The sequence below is a fragment of the Rhinoraja longicauda genome, chromosome 26, assembly GCF_053455715.1.
Source record: "Rhinoraja longicauda isolate Sanriku21f chromosome 26, sRhiLon1.1, whole genome shotgun sequence".
Taxonomy (NCBI): Eukaryota; Metazoa; Chordata; class Chondrichthyes; order Rajiformes; family Arhynchobatidae; genus Rhinoraja; species Rhinoraja longicauda.
This window is the reverse complement of record NC_135978.1, coordinates 2,704,649-2,719,485: the sequence shown is the minus strand read 5'-3', so window position 1 is coordinate 2,719,485 and position 14,837 is coordinate 2,704,649. Positions and strand designations below refer to the sequence as shown.

Here is a 14,837-nt window from a genome sequence, read left to right as displayed (position 1 = left end):
TTGATTATGCTGCTGGCCTTGCCGAGGCAGCGTGAGGTGTAGATGGAGTCGATGGAAGGGAGGTTGGTTTGTGTGATGGTCTGGGCTGAGTCCACAGTTCTCTGCAATTTCTTGTGGTGTTGGATGGAGCTGTTCCCAAACCGTGTTGTGATGCGTCCCGATAAAATGCTTTCTACGGCGCATGGTGTGGTAGTTGGTGAGAGTTGTTGGGGACATGCCGAACTTCCTGAGCTTTCAGGAGGCAGAAGCGCTGATGTGCTCTCTTGGCTGTTGCATCATTTAACGCTCTCATTTCACTCCTAACCGTCGGAAAGAAGGCACAGGAGCCTGAAAACTGCTGTGCAGTTCGATGGTCTATGTTCTACGAGCATTAGCGGTCTGGCCTTTGTTAGAGATTGATGGGAAGGAACTGCAGATGCTGGTTTAAACTGAAGATAGACACAAAAAGCTGGAGTAACTCTGCGGGTCAGGCAGCATCTCTGGAGACAATAGACAATAGACAATAGGTGCAGGAGGAGGCCATTCAGCCCTTCGAGCCAGCACCGCCATTCAATGTGATCATGGCTGATCATTCTCAATCAGTACCCCGTTCCTGCCTTCTCCCCATACCCCCTGACTCCGCTATCCTTAAGAGCTCTATCCAGCTCTCTCTTGAATGCATTCAGAGAATTGGCCTCCACTGCCCTCTGAGGCAGAGAATTCCACAGATTCACAACTCTCTGACTGAAAAAGTTTTTCCTCATCTCAGTTCTAAATGGCCTACCCCTTATTCTTAAACTGTGACCCCTTGTTCTGGACTCCCCCAACATTGGGAACATGTTTCCTGCCTCTAACGTGTCCAACCCCTTAATAATCTTATATGTTTCGATAAGATCTCCTCTCATCCTTCTAAATTCCAGTGTATACAAGCCTAGTCGCTCCAGTCTATCAACATATGAAGAGAAGGAGCGGGTGACGTTTTGGATCTGAAGAAGGGTCTCGACCCGAAACGTCACCCATTCCTTCTCTCCAGAGATGCTGCCTGACCCGCTGAGTTACTCCAGCTTTTTGTGTCTATCTTCGGCTGTGGACAGATTGGCTTCTACATTCTCTGCGACACAGCACTTATTTGCCTGTAAGCCACTTCAGAAGCTACAGAGGTCATGAAAGGCAGCTCATAAATGGGAAGCTAAGTTAGCATTTTATCTCAGGCAAAATGTCATCAGAGCGCTGTTAAGTTTAATGCAGCTTGATCTGGAGCAATTGCAATTCTCGACATATAATTCTTAACAAACTATTATTTGTGGACCTGCTTCAGTGGTCTGAACTTTACAGCTTAATGAAGTTGTAATTCAGAAAGGTTGCAAGAATAAGCTCATGCAGAGCGAGATTCATTGGAAAGATTAAATAGCCCGAGGGAATCGAAGATGTGGCCAAATCACAGTTGTCGTTGCAAGCTAATATACACCCACTGAGGTTTTAGAGATCAAATTTACATCAGTAGTATCCCCAAAGGTTGACCGAGATATAATCTTCTCTTTCGAAGATGGACACAAAATGCTGGAGTAACTCAGCGGGACGGGCAGCATCTCTGGAGAGAAGGAATGGCCGACGTTTCAGGTCGAGACCCTTCTTCAGAAAACGTCACCCATTCCTTCTCTCCAGAGATGCTGCCCGTCCCGCTGAGTTACTCCAGCTTTTTGTGTCTCTCTTCGGTTTAAACCAGCATCTGCAGTTCCTTCTTGTACAAAAGCTTTTCACTGTACCTCGGTTCACGTGGCAATAAACTAAACTCAAACCCAAACCCATCGGACCACTGAAAACAATGAAGGAATGTGAGCCTTAGATGACCAGCTATCACAACACGCTGGAGTAACTCAGCGGGTCAGGCAGCATCAGGGGAGAGAGGGAATGGGTGACGTTTCGGGTCGAGACCCTTCTTCAGATGGTCATACCTTAGATGACCAGAAGTGATAGGTTTACGGTTATTGTTATGACATTTAGATTCAAGGCCAATCATCAGACATACACATATATTTAAAAAAATATTTAAAAACATTTATTTTCCTTCCTGAGGCTTGAACCTGTGTCAACCGACGTGAGATGAAACGGCAGAACTCTTAAACTGGATAGAGCTCTTAAGGATAGCGGAGTCAGGGGGTACGGGGAGAAGGCAGGAACGGGGTACTGATTGAGAATGATCAGCCATGATCACATTGAATGGCGGTGCTGGCTCGAAGGGCCGAATGGCCTCCTCCTGCACCTATTGTCTATTGTCTATTGTCTATTGGCTGAGCAAACACTTTGAGAAGGCTTGGGGGCCTTCTAGCCTGTGGGAAAGCCAGTTGGAACGTTTTTAATGGATTCTTTTTTGTCTCTGACCCACAGCTCAGATTCTGAACTTCACGGCAGCAATGGGAAATGATTTAAAAACATTCCACTTACATTTCCGCAGCGGGCAGGTGAGTAAACGCGTTTCTGCTGATGTGACTCAGCAGAGCCGAGCTGATTCTACAAACACCAAACTCTGGGCTGTCCGGCTTTGTAGATTAGCCGGCGTTTGTCGTCAGCGTTTGGCAGCACTCTGCCGCGGGGGCCGACGGTGAAGGGCCCGCCCCCCGTTAGGGCTGGGACCCCCCCCACACCCACCGCGGACCCCAAACTCAGCCCCGAGTCACACCGCCGTGACGGGTCGACTGGGCTTGCTTGTACTCACTGGAGTTCAGAAGGATGAGAGGGGATCTCACAGAAACATATAAAATCCTTCAGGGATTGGACAGGCTGGATGCGGGAAAAGATGTGGATATTATTAAGGCAGAGGCGGATAGATTCTTGATTAGTGCGGGTGTCAGGGGTTATGGGGAGAAGGCAGAGAATGGGGTTGGGTGGGAGAGATAGATCAGCCATGATTGAATGGCGGAGTAGACTCGATGGGCCGAATGGCCTAATTCTGCTCCTATTCCTCATGACCACAGGACCTTTTGACCCATTACCTTCGTATCTTAAGGCCAGGCCCATGGAGGTCCCTGCACTGTCAGTGGTCAGTTCAATGAAGAAGTGTTCGGTATCACTGATGATGCCTTCAATGGGCAGGTACTCCACTTCATACGAATCATAAACTATTGGAGCATCAATATTGTTCCCATTACGAATGATGAGTCTGGAAAACACAAAACCATCTTCAGATAAACGCCACATTTAACCACAGATTGACACTACATGTAATACTATATTGTGCTATTTTGAAATATGTAAAATAATATCATTTTATGTTTTATATGTATATGTATATATGTAAGATATATATTAGGTGCATATAGCATATCTGAATACTATTTTATATAATAGACAATAGACAATAGGTGCAGGAGTAGGCCATTCGGCCCTTCGAGCCAGCACCGCCATTCAAAACGATCATGGCTGATCATTCTCAATCAGTACCCCGTTCCTGCCTTCTCCCCATACCCCCTGACTCCACTATCCCTAAGAGCTCTATCTAGCTCTCTCTTGAATGCATTCAGAGAATTGGCCTCCACTGCCTTTTGAGGCAGAGAATTCCACAGATTAACAACTCTCTGACTGAAAATGTTTTTCCTCATCTCAGTTCTAAATGGCCTACCCTTTATTCTTAAACTGTGGCCCCTTGTTCTGGACTCCCCCAACATTGGGAACATGTTTCCTGCCTCTAACGTGTCCAACCCCTTAATAATCTTATATGTTATATATGTATATTTTATATAATATACCTATATAATATACACACACATATGTTACATACATATAGACTGAACAAGGGGATTTATTCACAAAATGCTGGAGTAACTCAGCAGGTCAGGCAGCATCTCGGGAGAGAAGGAATGGGTGACGTTTCGGGTCGAGACCCTTCTTCAGACTGAACAAGGGTCTCGGCCCGAAATGTCACCCATTCCTTCTCTCCTGAGATGCTGCCTGACCTGCTGAGTTACTCCAGCATTTTGTGACACCTTCGATTTGTACCAGCATCTGCAGTTATTTTCCTATACAGTATATAGGTGTGTGTGTGTACATACTTTAAAGGAGGATGGGTCCACTCTTTTGAAGCTGCTTTTAAGGTTCGGTCCCACTCTCAAATCTCTCATTTTGCTGCTGCTTCATGAAGTCTGTTTCATTCTTACTCTAATGACACACTCAGACTGTGCTCATTTACCATGCGTGAGTCATCGAGGCACAGAGTGATACAGCGTGGAAACAGGCCCTTCGGCCCAACTTGCCCACACCGACCAACACCCATTTGAGTGAAAAAGCTACCCCTCTGAATCCTATTAAATCTTTTCCCCTTCACCCTAAAACCCATCTCTTTTCTTGATTAGTACGGGCGTCAGAGGTTATGGGGAGAAGGCAGGAGAATGGGGTTAGGAGGGAGAGATAGATCAGCCATGAGTAGGCTTGATGGGCCGAATGGCCTAATTCTACTCCTATCACATGACCTATCTCGTCAGGTCTTCGATTCCCCTACTCTGGGCAAGGGACTCTGTGTGTCTACCCGATCTATTCCTCTCATGATTTGTACACCTCTATAAGATCACCCCTCATCCTCCTGCTCTCCAAGTCATAGAGTCCCAGCCTGCTCAACCTCTCCCTATAGCTCACACCCTCTGGTCCTGGCAACATCCTCGTAAACCGTTCCAACTTGACACCATCTTTCCTATAATATGGTGCTCAGAAACTGAAGACCAAGGCTGGGAGCTCAACATCCAGGGATATTCTATATTCAGGCGGGATAGACAGAAAGGAAAAGGAGGTGGGGTAGCGTTACTGGTTAGAGAGGAGATTAAAGCAGTGGAAAGGAAGGACATTAGCTTGGAGGAAGTAGAATCGATATGGGTAGAGCTACGAAACACTAAGGGGCAGAAAACGCTAGTGGGAGTTGTGTACAGGCCACCTAACAGCAGTAGGGAGGTTGGGGATGGCATCAAGCAGGAAATTAGAAATGCATGCACTAAAGGCGCAGCAGTTATAATGGGTGACTTCAATCTACATATAGATTGGGTGAACCAAACTGGCAGGGGTGCTGAGGAAGAGGATTTCTTGGAATGTTTGAGAGATGGTTTTCTAAACCAACATGTCGAGGAACCAACGAGAGAACAGGCCATTCTAGACTGGGTATTGAGTAATGAGGAAGGGTTAGTTAGCAGTCTTGTTGTGCGAGGCCCCTTGGGCAAGAGTGATCATAATATGGTAGAGTTCTTCATTAGGATGGAGAGTGACAAAGTCGATACAGAAACAAGTGTTCTGAACTTAAAGAAAGGTAACTTTGAGGGTATGAGGCGTGAATTGTCCAAGATAGACTGGCGATTGATGCTGAAAGGGTTGACGGTGGACATGCAATGGAAGGCATTTAAAGGTCGCATGGATGAACTACAACAAGTGTTCATCCCAGTTTGGCAAAAGAACAAACCAGGAAAGGTAGTGCATCCGTGGCTAACAAGGGAAATCAAGGATAGTATTAAAACAAAAGATGAAGCATACAGATTAGCCAGAAAAAGTAGCATACCAGAGGACTGGGAGAAATTCAGAGTCCAGCAGGGAAGGACAAAGGGCTTAATTAGGAAAGGGAAAATAGATTATGAGGGAAAACTGGCAAGGAACATAAAAACAGACTGTTAAAGCTTTTATAAATATGTCAAGAGAAAAAGATTAGTTAAGGCAAATGTAGGTCCCTTGCAGTCGGAAACAGGTGAATTGATCATAGGGAACAAGGAGATGGCAGACCAATTGAACAAATACTTTGGTTCTGTCTTCACTAAGGAAGACATAAACCGTCTGCCGGAAATAACGGGGGACCGGGGGTCTAAAGAGATGGAGGAACTGAGGGAAATCCAGGTTAGTCGGGAAGTGGTGTTAGGTAAATTAAATGGATTAAAGGCAGATAAATCCCCAGGGCCAGATAGGCTGCATCCCAGAGTGCTTAAGGAAGTAGCCTCAGAAATAGTGGATGCATTAGTGATAATTTTTCAAAACTCTTTAGATTCTGGAGTAGTTCCTGAGGACTGGAGGGTAGCTAATGTAATCCCACTTTTTAAAAAGGGAGGGAGAGAGAAAACGGGGAATTATATCCCAGTTAGCCTAACATCGGTAGTGGGGAAAATACTAGAGTCAGTTATTAAAGATGTGATAGCATTACATTTGGAAAGTGGAGAAATCATCGGACAAAGTCAGCATGGATTTACCAAAGGCAAATCATGTCTGACGAATCTTATAGAATTTTTCGAGGATGTAACTAGTAGAGTGGATAAGGGAGAACCAGTCGATGTGTTATATCTGGACTTTCAGAAGGCCTTCGACAAGGTCCCACATAGGAGATTGGTGTACAAACTTAAAGCACACGGTATTGAGGGTTCAGTGTTGAGGTGGATAGAAAATTGGTTGGCGGACAGGAAGCAAAGAGTAGGAATAAACGGGTCCTTTTCGGAATGGCAGGCAGTGACTAGTGGGGTACCGCAAGGCTCAGTGCTGGGACCCCAGTTATTTACAGTGTATATTAATGATTTGGACGAGGGAATTGAATGCGATATTTCTAAGTTTGCGGATGACACGAAGCTGGGTGGCAGTGTTAGCTGCGAGGAGGATGCTAGGAGGCTGCAGAGTGACTTGGATAGATTAGGCGTGTGGGCAAATGCATGGCAGATGCAATATAATGTGGATAAATGTGAGGTTATCCACTTTGGCGGCAAGAACAGGAAAGCAGAGTATTACCTGAATGGTGACCGATTGGGAGAAGGGGAGATGCAACGTGACCTGGGTGTCATGGTGCACCAGTCATTGAAAGCAAGCATGCAGGTGCAGCAGGCAGTGAAGAAAGCGAATGGTATGTTGGCATTCATAGCAAGAGGATTTGAGTTTAGGAGCAGGGAGGCTCTGCTGCAGTTGTACAGGGCCTTGGTGAGACCGCACCTGGAGTATTGTGTGCAGTTTTGGTCTCCTAACCTGAGGAAAGACGTTCTTGCCTTAGAGGGAGTACAGAGAAGGTTCACCAGATTGATCCCTGGGATGGCGGGACTTACATATGAGGAAAGACTAGAGAGACTGGGCTTGTACTCGCTGGAATTTAGAAGACTGAGGGGGGATCTTATAGAAACATATAAAATTCTTAAGGGGTTGGAGAGGCTAGATGCGGGAAGATTGTTCCCGATGTTGGGGGAGTCCAGAACCAGGGGTCACAGCTTAAGGATAAGGGGGAAGTCTTTTAGGACCGAGATGAGAAAACATTTCTTCACACAGAGAGTGGTGAGTCTGTGGAATTCTCTGCCACAGAAGGTAGTTGAGGCCAGTTCATTGGCTATATTTAAGAGGGAGTTAGATGTGGCCCTTTTTGCTAAAGGGGTCAGGGGGTATGGAGAGAAGGCAGGTACAGGTTACTGAGCTGAATGATCAGCCATGATCATATTGAATGGCGGTGCAGGCTCGAAGGGCTGAATGGCCTACTCCTGCACCTATTTTCTATGTTTCTATGTTTCTAATACTCTAAATGCGACCTCACCAACGTCTCACACAACTGCAACATGACCTCCCAACCTCGATACTGAATATAGACTCAGAGAGCTGGAGTAACTCAGCAGGTCAGGCAGCATCTCTGGAGAGGGTGACATTTCGGGTGGAGACCCTTCTTCAGACTGTAGCGTAAGAAAATAACTGCAGATGGTGGTACAAATCGAAGGTATTTATTCACAAAATGCTGGAGTAACTCAGCAGGTCAGGCAGCATCTCAGGAGAGAAGGAATGGGTGACGTTTCTCTCCTGAGATGCTGCCTGACCTGCTGAGTTACTCCAGCATTTTGTGAACAAACTTCTTCAGACTGTAAGTCGGGGGAAATGGAAACGAGAGATACAGACGGTGATGTAGAGAGATAAAGAACAATGAATGAAAGATGTGCAAAAAAAGTAACGATGATAAAGGGAACAAGTCGTTGTTAGTTGTGTGTTGGGTGAAAACGAGAAGCTAGTACGACTAGGGTGGGGGGGGGGGGGGGATGGAGAGAGGGGGAATGCCGGGGCTACTTGAAGTTAGAGGACCCAGATGGAGAACCCTATGGGCACTTTGCCCCACCCTATCTACCTGCGACTCCACCTTCAAGGCACCATACACCTGCAGAGCCATAGCTCAGACCCTGTAGTCCCGGCACCATCCTCGTGAACATTGGAGGGAGGGATCCTGGGAGGGAGTTGGCGTTTACCTGTCGTCATCTTCAGCCAGGGCCACCTTCTCAAAGTGCAAGTGGAGCTTCTGCCCCGGTGAAGAAGCCACCAGCCAGTAACAGGTCAGGTTGTTGCTGTAATTGGCCGGGAAGTTTGGCGAGATGATGCGTCCGACGGTGGCGTTCCTGATCACCCCTCCGCACATGGCTGCAAGGAAGAGACAGGTTTATAACCGACCGATGCACACCACTCCCAGCGCCGGAGACCCGGCTTCCATCCCGACTACGGGTGCTGTCTGCGCGGAGTTTGCACGTCCTCCCCCGTGACCCGCGTGGGTTTTCTCCGGGATCTTCGGTATCGAGAGAAGGAATGGGTGACGTTTCGGGTCGAGACCCTTCTTCAGAGCCGAAACGTCACCCATTCCTTCTCCCCAGAGATGCTGCCTGTCCTGCTGAGTTACTCCAGCATTCTGTGTCTACCACAGACGTTTGTTTTTATAATGGAAGGGAGAGATGTGAAGATTAGGTCGGGCATTACGGTGAAGTTGGAGGAGGCTGGAGCTTTATTTTAGACTTTTACAAACTTGTACAAACAGGCCCTTCGGCCCAAAGCCAATTAACCTACAAACCTGCACATCTTTGGAGTGTGGGAGGAAACCGGAGCGCCCGGAGAAAATCCACGCAGGTCACGGGGAGAACATACAAACTCCGTACAGATATAAGGTCACAAGGTCATAAGTGGTCGGAGCAGAATTAGACCATTCGGCCCATCGTCTACTCTGCCATTCAATCATGGCTGATCTATCTCTCCCTCCTAACCCCATTCTCCTGCCTTCCCCCCATAAAGATAGCGGAGTCGGTGGGCATGGGGAGAGGGCAGGAACTGGGTACTGATTGTGGATGATCAGCCATGATCACATTGGATGGCGGTGCTGGCTCGAAGGGCCGAATGGCCTCCTCTTGCACCTATTGTCTATTGTCTAACCTCTGACACCTGTACTAATCGAGAATCTGTCAAATCTCTGCCTTAAAAATATCCATTGACGGCCTCCACAGCTGTCTGTGGCAAAGAATTCCACAGATTCACCACCCTCTGACGAAAGAAATTCCTCCGCATCTCCTTCCTAAAAGAATGTCCTTTAATTCTGAGGCTGTGACCTCTGGTCCGAGACTCTCCCACTGGTGGAAACATCCTCTCCGCATCCACTCTATCCAAGCCTTTCAATGAGGTCTCCCTCATTCTTCTAAACTCAGTCTTCTAAACTTCCTCTTAAGCAAAGAATTCCACAGATTGGCCACCATCCATCCATCCATTCTCTATCAGAGAATGAGTGAATAAGGTCAGTACACAATATATTTCTTGTTTGGTGTAGCAGACTGACATCTGGGCCACAGTGATTGGATTTTTTGCTAATCTATTTATCTGCTCATCTAGCTAATCTAAAATATCTCATCCACTGATTATGTTCCTCTAATCCTGGCCTCTGATCAGCCCCCAACTTAATTATTATGTCGTTGGTGGCCTTGCCTTCAGCTGCCGGGGCTCTGAGATCTGATGTGTAGGAAGGAACGGCTCGTTTACACTGAAGAGAGACACAAGTAACTGGAATTTAGAAGGATGAGAGGGGATCTTATAGAAGCAAATAAAATTCTAAAGGCATTGGACAGGCTAGATGCAGGAAAAATGTTCCCCATGTTGGGGGAGTCCAGAACCAGGGGTCAGACAGTTTAAGAATAAGGGGTCGGCCATTTAGGACTGAGATGAAAAAAAAATGTTTTCACCCAGAGAGTCGTGAATCTGTGGAATTCTCTGCCACCGAAGGCAGTGGATTTAGATTTAGAGATACAGTGCGGAAACAGGCTCTTCGGCCCACCGAGTCCGCGTCGCCCAGCGATCCCCGCACATTAACACTACCCTATACACACTAGGGACAATTTTTTTTTTACATTTACCCAGTCAATTAACCTACAAACCTGTACGTCTTTGGAGTGTGGGAGGAAACCGAAGATCTCGGAGAAAACCCACGCAGGTCACGGGGAGAATGTACAAACTCCGTACAGACGGCGCCCGTAGTCAGGATCGAACCTGAGTCTCCGGCGCTGCATTCGCTGTAAGGCAGCAACTCTACCGCTGCGCCACCGTGCCGCCCTAGATTCACTAGATGTATTCAAGAGAGAGTTGGATAAAGCTCTTAGGGCTAACGGAATCGAGGGATATGGGGACAAAGCAGGAACGGGGTACTGATTGTGGATGATCAGTCATGATCACATTGAATGGCGGTGCTGGCTCGAAGGGTCGAATGGCCTACTCCTGTACCTACTTTCTATGTTACTATGTAATTCAGCGGGTCAGGCAGCATCTCTGGATAGAAGGAAAGGGTGATGTTTCGGGTCAGACTGAAGAAGGGTCTCGACCCGAAGCATCACCTTCGCTAATCAAAGTTGCTGTACTTTTCTGAGGTAAATTGACATACCCGAGTTAACAAAGGGCTCTTTAGTTTACTTTAGTTTAGTTCAGAGATACAGTGCGGAAGCATGCCCTTCGGCCCACCGAGTCCGCACCGACCAATGTTCCCCGCACACTAACACTATGTTACACACTCTCGGGACAATTTACATTTATACCAAAGCCAATCAATCCACAAACTTGCACGTCTTTGGAGTGTGGGAGGAAACCGGAGCACCCGGAGAAAACCCACGTGAGAGCGTACAAACTCCGTACAGACAGCAGCCGTAGTCAGGATCGAACCAGGATCCCTGGCGCTGTGAGGCAGCAACTCTACCGCTGCGCCACCGTGCTGTCCACTGGGCTAGCAGGCTATTAGAAGTGGATTACGTTGCCATGGGTCTGGTATCTCAGGTTCAGAATTGCCCTTCAAAGAGCACATCGGCAGCCAACTCAAATCATCAAACTGCTGTTCATTTCCTGACACCAACTTTTGCTTTGCTTTTTTGCCGAATTTTGCAGTTACTTATAAATACTTTATTTCCACTGATGCTTGCTTGATTTTGTTCTCGTGTTCTCACTGATACCGTTAAAATACTCCAGGGTAAGAAACGCTGTGAAGTTCGCTCAAACCTGCTTCGCCAAAACGTCAACACGGAAGTCTGACGAGTGCAGCGGTTTTGTTTGATTCCTCTCTCAGCCGGAATTACAGGGTTCAGGGGTGATGTTGGTCATTCTGTTAAGCTGTGTGAGGCCGCGGACGCAAGGATTAGCATCAAAAACGGCTGGCTACGCATAGATTCATCCACCCGCCATTCATACAAAACCCAGGGCAGCTTTTTCCCCTGTCTTCAACGGTTTCATTTATCATCACGTTCAGTACAGTTCTCGTTTAGAGAATCAGCGCGGAAACAGGCCCCCTTCGGCCCACCGGGTCCGCGCCGATCAACTGTATTACGTACAGTTTTGGTCTCCTAATCTGAGGAAAGACATTCTCGCCGTAGAGGGAGTACAGAGAAGGTTCACCAGATTGATCCCTGGGATGGCAGGACTTTCATATGAAGAAAGACTGGATAGACTCGGCTTGTACTCGCTGGAATTTAGAAGATTGAGGGGGGATCTTATAGAAACTTACAAAATTCTTAAGGGGTTGGACAGGCTAGATGCAGGAAGATTGTTCCCGATGTTGGGAAAGTCCAGAACAAGGGGTCACAGTTTAAGGATAAGGGGGAAGTCTTTAAGGACCGAGATGAGAAAGTTTTTTTTCACACACAGAGTGGTGAATCTGTGGAATTCTCTGCCACAGAAGGTAGTTGAGGCCAGTTCATTGGCTATATTTAAGAGGGAGTTAGATGTGGCCCTTGTGGCTAAAGGGATCAGGGGGTATGGAGAGAAGGCAGGTACGGGATACTGAGTTGGATGATCAGCCATGATCATATTGAATGGCGGTGCAGGCTCAAAGGGCCGAATGGCCTACTCCTGCACCTATTTTCTATGTTTCTATGTTTCTATCCCCGCACATTAACATTATCCGCCACACACGAGGGGCAATTTTACTTTTTATACCAAGCCAATTTAACCTACAAACCTGTACATCTTTGGAGTGTGGGAGGAAACCGGAGCACCCGGAGAAAACCCACGCAGGTCACGGGGAGAACGTACAAACTCCATACAGACAGCACCCAATTATTATCAATGAATGCATTAATATATACAATACAAAACAGTACCAAACAAACCCACCACTCCAACGAAGAATCACCCAACTATCTAAACACAATATTCTTACATACTATTCTTATATACTTATAACTAAATATACTATCACACATCTACATTACAATGTGTATCAAAGAACTGCAGGTGCTGGTTTAAATCGAAGGTAGACACAAACTGTTGGAGTAACTCAGCGGGTCAGGCAGCATCTCTGGAGAGAAGGAATGGGTGACGTTTCGGGGCGAGACCCTTCTTCAGACTCTATATTGCAATCCTTATCCAGGATGCATCCACCCACTGTGGTGCCCAGCGGTCCCGGAAGCGATCCCCCAGGTTGCCCGTGGGCAGCGCGCGGTCCCTCTCTAACGCCACCCGGGCGCGGACGTAACCCCCCCGGAAAAGGGGCAGGCAGCCATCTCGGGCAGAGCCCTCTTCCGCCTGGCGCCGTGACTCGCGGACGGCCATCTTGGCCAGGCCCAGGAGCAACCCAACCAGGACATCTTCAGCCCCCCCCCCCCACCTTCTCCCCTACGCACAGGGTGTCCAAAGACGAGGGTGGTGGGTGTGAAGTGCAGCCAGAAGGCGAGGAGCGGCCCCTTTAGATATCAGAACAGGGGCCGCAACTCACAGGGCTGAAATTCAGTCTCGGAAATCTAGGGTTGCTCCTCACTCCCAAATACGGGACAAGGGGTGACGTCACCGCCCCGCGCCCCACGTGACCTCACCCAGCCAGCGGCCACGTGCTCCCGGCCTGGGCGGCCGCCATTGGTGGAGCGGGAGCACGTGGCCGCTGGCTGGGCGAGGTCACATGGGGCGCGGGGCGGTGACGTCACCTTGTCCCGTATTTGGGAGCGAGGAAGTTGGCAACCCCTACTAATACGGGACAAGGGCGGTCCCGTACGGGACAAACTAATGTAGCCCAATGTACGGGATGTCCCGGCTAATACGGGACAGTTGGCCACCCAACGGAAATCCCCCAGTGTGCCCGTGGACAGCGTGTAGCCCCTCTCTAGTGCCGCCCGGGCGCGGTCGTACGGTATGAGGGGCACTTACCGATGCACTGGGGCTGGGTGTCGCTCCAGCGCGGCTTGCTGGCGTTGATGCAGGTGAGCGTCGGCGAGCCCTGCAGCCGGTAGCCGGAGTTGCAGTAGAAGTGCGCCACGCCTCCGGGGTGGAGGCTGGTGACCGACACATCGCCAGACGAGGGCTTCAGCGGAAATCCACAACTCAGCAAGTAGGCTGCAGAGACAAGAGGCAGAGAGACAGAGAGAGAGAGTGAACGCCACTGGGAACGAGACACACACAACTACCCAGTCACGGAGGGCGGCACGGTGCTGCCGCGGTAGAGTCGCTGCCTCATGGCGCCAGAGACCTGGGTTGCATCCCGACTACGGACGCTGTCTGTACGGAGTTTGTACGCTCTCCCCTTGACCTGCGTGGGTTTTCTCCAGGTGCTCTGGTTTCAATTGACAATAGACAATAGACAATAGGTGCAGGAGGAGGCCATTTGGCCCTTCGAGCCAGCACCGCCATTCAATGTGATCATGGCTGAACATTTCCTCCCACACTCCAAAGACGTACGGGTTTGTGGATTAATTGGCTTGCTATAAATGTATAAATGTAAAATTCTCCCTAGTGTGTGTAGGGTAGTGTCCGTGTGCGGGGATCGCTGGTCGGCGAGGGCGCGGTGGGCCGAAGGGCCTGTTTCTGCACTTATCTCTAAAGTCTTAAGTGTACAGAATGATTATCCTCTTACCTAATCTGACTTTGACTTGAGTGATTAACACAGCAAAGTAATTAGAATTAAATCCGGTCATTGACTTCAGGAAGCGAGGTGGAGTGTGTGTCTCAATCAGCATCAATGGTGCCGAAGAGCAGGTGGTTGGGAGCATCAAGTTACATCGAAAATAGGTGCAGGAGGAGGCCATTTGGCCCGTCGAGCCAGCACCACCATTCATTGTGATCATCCTCAATCAGTAACCCGTGCCTGCCTTCTCCCCATATCCCTTGATTCCGCTAGCCCCTAGAGCTCTACCTAACTCTCTTTTAAATTCATCCAGTGAATTGGTCTCCACTGCCCTCTGTGGCAGAGAATTCCACAAATTCACAACTCTCTGGGTGAAAAAGTTCCTTTTCACCTCAGTTTTAAATGGCCTCCCCTTTATTCTAAGACTGTGGCCCCTGGTTCTGGACTCCCCCAACATTGGGAACATTTTTCCTGCATCTAGCTTGTCCAGTCCTTTTAGTAGTGCATCAGTTCCACAGTCCGCAATTGGGTAGAGGTGAATTGGGTAATCTATACAGTTTACTGATGAGCATTTGGTGAACAATGAATATCCATGAACTATGGTGGATGTGACAATAATCTAATCTGTAATCTGCAGATAGACACAAAATGCTGGAGTAACTCAGCAGGACAGGCAGCATCTCTGGAGAGAAGGAATTGGTGACGTTTCGGGTCGAGACCCTTCCTCAGACTGAGACTTACACGGAACGGTCTCGACCTGAAACATCACCCATTC

At 48.3% G+C, this 14,837-nt stretch overlaps 1 protein-coding gene across 1 annotated transcript in view; it reads right to left on the bottom strand.

The window, feature by feature from the left end:
* The window catches only part of sez6b (seizure related 6 homolog b), a 223,304-nt gene that overhangs the window by 56,555 nt on the left and 151,912 nt on the right, over positions 1-14,837 (bottom strand). Inside the window, 3 exon segments of the mRNA XM_078422809.1 lie at positions 2,973-3,139; positions 8,193-8,361; positions 13,369-13,554. Coding sequence (XP_078278935.1) covers positions 2,973-3,139; positions 8,193-8,361; positions 13,369-13,554 — 522 coding nt within the window.